The sequence below is a fragment of the Triplophysa rosa genome, linkage group LG22 (genome assembly GCF_024868665.1).
Source record: "Triplophysa rosa linkage group LG22, Trosa_1v2, whole genome shotgun sequence".
In the NCBI taxonomy this organism is placed as follows: domain Eukaryota; kingdom Metazoa; phylum Chordata; class Actinopteri; order Cypriniformes; family Nemacheilidae; genus Triplophysa; species Triplophysa rosa.
Window position 1 is genome coordinate 3,428,794 of NC_079911.1, and position 7,224 is coordinate 3,436,017.

Here is a 7,224-nt window from a genome sequence, read left to right on the forward strand (position 1 = left end):
TCTCTCGTCTGTCCGAAACCTGCAGCGGAAAGTTTACTCTTGCTCATGAACGTTGCACAGTCGTTCGTTTTCCCACGAAATTATCATGGATACTTTAACCTACAGAGGATTTATGTCAAATCACACGAGATGTTTTACTTGACCACTTCAGCTGTATCATCGCTGTATTTGTGACTGCCATGAATGGCGTTGACTCGCACACAAAGCGCCAGTTTAAAACGCATCATTTGTTTATTTTCATGTCACAGACACGAATGGCAACACTATACCAGCTTGTTTCTAACATACGTTTGTGTATTTACTGTAGCCTATACGGCGTAATCAACTCCGGTTCCCCGAGGGCTGCTGCCGCTTGTACAGCTCTCACTAAATCCTTGGTGTTTCGAGTCTGACGGCATCACCCAAACGTGTTTTTTCATCAATTTTAACAATCATAGGTAGTTTAGATGGTTAGAGTAAGGTTAGGGTTAGGGTGTGGGTTAGGGTAAAGGTTTCGTAAGACTTGAAACACCAAAGATTTAGTCAAAACCAACAAGCCACGCCCACGGATCTGACTCGAAGTACCGTCCCCGAAAACAGATTAAGCGGCAGACGGGCAGCTTGAAACGGAGCTCTGAATACACCGTACATCATTTACACACAGAAACAAGATTGTATAGTGTTGCTAATAGCTGATGTCAGTAAGCACGCTATTTAGGGCGCAGACCAAAGAAACGACGCGCTGTCACTTTCAGCCGAACCAACCCAAATACACGAGAACGATGTAAGTGCTCGCTAAATAAACAAATGATGTGTTTAAAAACACCGTTAGAGTCTGTGTGTGTGTGCGCTCTAGTGAAACCCGCCACAGCTCAAGTACAAAAGCTGTTGTTTGTCATTTTACAAACGTCCTCTGCTTATACTTTCACATATAAGATCATTAATCGCTTTAACCATGGTTTAGTTCCCACCGCTGCCTCGAGTTCAACATGGCTGCGTATCAAATGTGTAACATGCTCATCCTCCCCGTTATACGTGTTGTGTGAAATCTCCCCGCACCGGGGCTATTTTTAAATGCCAGGCTTATTAAAATAATGGGCGGGAAACTATAGAGATCCGATCACATTATCCAGATGTGGAAGCCACTTGTTGACAAGTGTAAACGCGCTGTGTCCTGATTGTCTGAAGATCCGATCTGCTTGTTCGGATCACCGAGATCGCATGTTAATGCCAAGTGTAAACGCACCCTTTGTCTTCTTTGCATTCTGTAGGAATAGAAAGAATTATTTGATGGGATGCTCTTGGCATTTTGTTGTAATAACCTAATACTCACTTTGTCACGTGTAGTCCCAGTCTAAGAGGGTCTAGTCCAGCAGCTCAATTCAATTCAATTTTATTTATATAGCGCTTTTCACAATTTTCATTGTTGCAAAGCAGCTTTACATACATCATAATAAAATGTTTATGAAAATAATACTAGGGGCAAAATTAAAGAGAATATGTAGTATTAAGATACATGGTATTATTGCAAGTTTTTCTCTATGCAATGTACACTGATGTCAGTGGATTGTCAGAAACTATAAATTATTCAATCGATGTATATTTAATTTAGGTATATTATCATTTTAATTATTCTTATCAGGACTGGGAGCCTTAAATTACAATATACCAGAACAATTTGCAATAATACCAAAACGTGCAGAAAGAATATATTTGTGTAGCAGTATGGGGTGGGGCTTCCCTTTTATTTGTTGATCCTGTGCCGAAATGGGTAATTAGGGTAATAAAGGCTTGCGTATTTAAGTGCGTGAGCAGGAAGCATTTGGATGTAGGTGTTGTCATGCCCGCCCCTCTTCCGGTCTTCAGGGACTAGCTTAGCCATTCTTGGCAAGTTTCTTGGGAGTTGCGTCGAGTGCCAGATGAACGCTTGTAGGTAGGAGTGCTATCGCATTATGTGGTTGTTAGATTTTGTTTCGTAGACTCAAGGTCGTCTATTGTGTTTTTTTAGTGGAACAGTTATGAAGGCATCTTAACACCTAGATGTTTGTTCGCCTGTGGATTTGAGTATGTATGATTTAGTTATTTTTTTGTTGTTGACTAAGTTGAGTTTCTTATTCATTGGTATGTTTTGTTTGCAGTCTCCCGCAGCTCACGTGCTGAACCGTGGGTCGTGCTGCTGTTTGTTTTTCCCATTTTGGTTTATTATATTTTGTTGTAATTATATCATGATTTCATTTTCGTAATTTTTTGCTCTGAGTTTCCTTGTGTAATCCGTTGGCTCCGGGCCGTCAGGCTGAGTTGGTAGCGTTGGTGTTCTGATCCCCGTGACATTTACAGTGTTTCTGTTTGGGTTTACGGCTAGACTGAGGTAGGACGTTGAGTACGCTATCCACTAACGTTAACGTTGGTACTTATTGAATGGTTTTCCTTTGTCCTTTTTGGTGCGTTTGATATTTGAATGAATGGTTAAGATCTGTATTGGACCTACTAATTACTTTTGTTTGTTTTCAGTTTTGAATCAAGGCTGAGTGTGCTGAAGGGGAGGCTAGTCACGTGGGTGGAGCACACAGTTGTGAGTTTGGAGCACCAGGTTGTGAGCACCTCGTACTAATGTTTGCTGTGCACGTGTGTGTGTGGTTGAACACAATTCTTTTCAGCTAGTTTGCCACCCCTGAGGTAAGCTTTAGCTTTGCTAGTTTCTGGTAATTAACTTATCTTTTGTGTATGGTCCAATTTATCCTTCCACATTTGATGGTCATTTGAATGATCCTTATGCATGTTTTGAAGATGTCCATTTTTTTTAATCTTGTGAGTTTTTTTAAATGATTGTAATAAACTTTGCGCGCCTTTGCTTCTGACAATTTAGGGTTACATTCTATTTTCTTTTTTTAAATAAAAGTGCCCCTTGTTGAATGCAATTACATGTCTCTGTCTGCTCCTTGCACCACCGAACCTGTGTTCCATTGTTCATTGAATTCCTTGGGTGCAATTCCCAGGGTGGCGTAGTCGTTACCTAAACCTAGCCAGAGAATAATACCATCCGGTTACAATCTGGCGTAGTCGGCAGGGTGTGTGCATTGTAACAGCGGAGATGTGGATTTTGCTTTTAGTGGATTAACATTGGTGTACATTGTTTTGTATATGTTATCGGGGGTTTTTTTTGTGGGGAAAACAACAGCAGCCGACTCTGATTCTAGGGTGAAGCCCACGCCCTGGATCAATTGAGGTCCCTCCGGAACATCTTGTGCTTTCCGTGTGGTTTTCTTTTTTTTTCTTTTTCTTTTTTTCTTTTTATTCTGATTCATAGTTACAGTCATGGAGGATGAATTGTTACAACTTCGAGACCTTGTGTTACAACTGAGAACTGAGAATGAGCGCCTGCGCCAGGAGCGGGTTGTGACTGTGTCAACAGACTCTGTTCCGGCCCTCTGGGACAACCCCGCAGTAATGCCATCTACCAGTGTGACTACTGAAGGTACTATAACTACTAATGAGAGACTCGTGTTTATCCCACGGGATAGAAAGTGCCCTATGTTTCGAGGTAGCTCTGGTATGAATGTTGATGAGTGGGTCGAAGAAGTACGTGCATGTATGCGAGCCCGTCATTTGGCTCCCACAGAGCAAGCTTTCTTTTTATTTGATCATTTGGAGGGAGAGGCTAGGAGTGAAATCAAATATCGTTCAGATGTAGAGCGGGGAGATCCAGAAATTATTATTAAGATCTTACAAGATCTTTATGGTTGTTGTCAATCATATGTTGCACTGCAAGAGGCTTTCTTTTCCAGGAAACAACAAGAAGGGGAGGGTCTTCATGAGTTTTCTTTGGCTCTGATGGGTCTTATGGACCGCGTGAAATGTGTGGCACCAGCTGGCACGCTGAATTTTGAGTTATTATTACGTGACCAATTTATTGAGCATGTTTGTGACACCTCTCTTTGCCGAGAGCTAAAGCAACTGGTGCGTCGTCAACCTACAGTTACGCTCTTGGATGTTCGAGGGGAGGCCATAAGGTGGGAACTAGAAGTCGTAGTCATTCAGTCCCTTCAACCTATGGCCTTCAGTATGGGGTTCAAGGGGGAGCTTCTCCCATGCTACGTAATGGTTCCTTTGGGTCGGAGTTAGGGGATCTTAAAAAGATGTTGAAGCATCAACAAGATCAGCTTAATCAGTTGACGCAAAGCCTCACTTCAGAATAATCAAGGGCGTACTAGACAACCGCATGCTGGCCCTGTAATCTGCAGGAGGTGCCAGCGTCCTGGGCACTTTGCAAGGGAGTGTAAGGGTGACGGGCTTGCCTTTCAGCCCCGGACTAACGTTGTTGTGCCACCCATATCGTCCCCATCTGTTGCTAGGCCTTTAACTTCACGACAAGGGTCGGAAAACTGATGCCCACCGAACTGTTGAGCCACAATTCTGGTGGGGCTTTTACTGGCTCTAGCATCATTTGTAATGTTAGCGATACAGCTAAATTAATATCTTCATGTCCACATGTAGATGTTTTTATGGAGGGAATCAAGGTGCCCTGTTTATTGGACACTGGCTCCATGGTGTCCACAATCACTGAGAGTTTTTTTGTGCAACATTTTAAGACTGGGAGTTTACAGGCCTGCCGGTGGCTTCAGCTCAGGGCCGCCAATGGGTTAGCCATTCCTTATTTGGGCTATCTAGAATTAAATGTTTCCTTGTGTGGAAAGGCAATACCTGGCTGTGGCATACTTGTAGTAAAAGACCCCCCTAGTGGTGTCGGTGTTCCAGGAGTCCTGGGGATGAATGTGATTAGTAAATGTTATGAGCTCCTGTTTTGTCAGCATGGGTTTGCTTTATTTGACTCTCCAACAGTATCTCATGCCCCTGATCCTGTGTTTCAAGCGCTGCAACAGTATCATCAGGCAGAGGTTAAAGCTTCCCCTAACTTGAATAGTGTTGTTAAATTACGTCAAGGAAGGATTCAGCGTATTCCCGGGGGTGTGACTAAATTTGTTGTTGCGACTTTCTCAGACCATTTTTCTGGTGGTACAGTGTTATTTGAGCCTCTTGACACTGGCCTACCTGGAGGGTTGTTGGCATCCCCTGCTTTAGTTCAGGTATCCAGGGGTACCGCCTACATTCCTATTGTAAATCTCGGTACCACTGAGGTTTTGCTTTATGCTCGCACCCAGCTTGGTTACCTACGTAATGTTGATGTGGTTAGTATGCCTAATGGTATAGCTGAATTGAGGGCCATTGAAGTTGCTGGTTCTTCCCCTAGTTCAGTTTTGAGTCAAATTGATGCCCTTGATTTATCAAATCTGGGCAGTGAGGATATTCAACAGGTTAGAACATTGCTGCTCAAGTATGGTTCTGTGTTCTCTGCCCATGAGGGATACCTAGGTTGTACTAGTCTTATATCACATGAGATCCCCCTGTTAGATTAAGTTCCTGTCCGGCAACGCTATAGGCGGTTGCCACCATCTGAATATGAGGTTGTTAAGGCCCATATTAACCAGCTACTTGAGGCGCAGGTCATTCGGGAGAGCTGTTGTCCCTATGCTTCCCCTATTGTTTTGGTGCAGAAAAAGGATGGAAGTCTTCGCTTGTGCGTGGATTACCGCCAATTGAATCACAAAACTCGTAAAGATGCGTTCCCATTACCACGTATAGAGGAGTCCCTGGATGCACTCTCTGGCTCCCACTGGTTTTCTACTCTCGACCTCGCCAGTGGTTATAATCAAGTTCCTTTTGCTGAAAAAGATAAAGCCAAAACCGCTTTTTGTACTCCTTTTGGGTTATTTGAGTTTAACCGTATGCCTTTTGGTCTTTGCAATGCTCCGAGTACATTTCAGCGCCTTATGCAACGGTTGTTTGGAGAGCAGCATTGTCAGTCCCTTTTGCTTTACCTTGATGATATTGTGTTTTTTTCATCTACCATTTCACAGCACATGGAGCGGTTAGAGGGGGTGCTGAGTCGACTAGAACAGGAAGGACTCAAAGCTAAACTCGAGAAATGTGCTTTCTTTAAGCAGGAGGTTGGCTATTTGGGACATGTAATCTCCAGCGCTGGCGTCTCGACTGATCCAGGGAAGATTGAGGCAGTGGCCAAGTGGCGACGTCCAAGTCAGGTGGCAGAGCTGCGATCGTTCCTTGGCTTTGCCAGTTACTATCGCCGGTTTGTACAGGGTTTTGCGAAGTTGGCAGCACCCCTACATAAATTAGTGGCTGAGTTAGTTGGCACGAAGTCTCGGAAAGGGACTGGACGGGATTTCACGGCAGCTTGGACTGAGACCTGTGAGCAGAGCTTTGAAGAACTGAAAACCAAACTTACCTCCACCCCAGTGTTGGCTTATGCCAACTTTGCGCTACCCTTTATTTTGGAAGTGGATGCCAGCCATAGTGGCTTGGGGGCAGTACTGTCACAGGAACAGGAGGGTAAAGTCCGGCCTGTAGCATATGCGAGCTGTGGCCTCCGGCCCCCTGAACGGAACATGCTTAATTATAGTTCGATGAAACTAGAGTTCTTGGCATTGAAGTGGGCAGTTACAGAAAAATTCCGTGAGTATCTCTTGGGGCATAAGTGCCTAATTTACACCGATAATAACCCCTTGAGTTACCTTGCCTTTGTCAAGTTGGGGGCCACGGAGCAGCTATGGGTAGCCCAGCTTGCATGTTTTGACTATGAAATACGATACCGGTCTGGCAGAATTAATAGGAACGCTGACGCTCTATCTCGACAGTACTTACCAGCTATGACCACTACTCCTGTTCCACAGTCCGTGCAGCAGTCTGTGTTGGTACAACAATCTCAGGTAACCCAAATGGTCATATCTACCTTGCCTCTTTACTCTGCCTCTGATATTCGTTCTCTGCAGTGGGGGGATCCTGATGTTCGAGCTGTGTGGACTCTCCTGAGGGAAAAGACAAGTCCTGGTTTGTTGGTGCGTCAAGCACTGTCCACCCCGGCTTTGGCTCTATTACGTCATCGGGATCGCCTAGTGGAGAGGGATGGCGTCTTGCATCGTCGCACCTTTCGGCCTAATGGGGGAGAAGAGGTCCTTCAAGTAGTATTACCAGCATCATTGAAAGGAGATGTGCTCACCCAGTTGCACCAAGACCATGGACATCAAGGGGCAGAGCGGACCACCGAATTGGTCCGCCAACGCTGCTTTTGGCCAGGGATGGCTGCCGAGGTGAAGCGCTGGTGTCAAGAGTGCGAGAGGTGTCAAGTTGCCAAGAATACTAATTTTGCAGTTCCTAGTTTTATGGGACACC

The 7,224-nt window shown here is 44.6% G+C and overlaps 1 protein-coding gene across 1 annotated transcript in view; it reads left to right on the top strand.

Moving 5' to 3' along the window:
* sh3bp2 (SH3-domain binding protein 2) overlaps positions 1-3,991 on the top strand; it is a 53,005-nt gene extending 49,014 nt beyond the window's left edge. The window contains exon 12 of the mRNA XM_057321875.1: positions 2,491-3,991. Within this exon, the coding sequence (XP_057177858.1) occupies positions 2,491-2,496 (6 nt within the window). The 3' untranslated portion in view covers positions 2,497-3,991. The remainder of the gene's footprint in view (positions 1-2,490) is intronic.
* Positions 3,992-7,224: the final 3,233 nt, after the last annotated feature.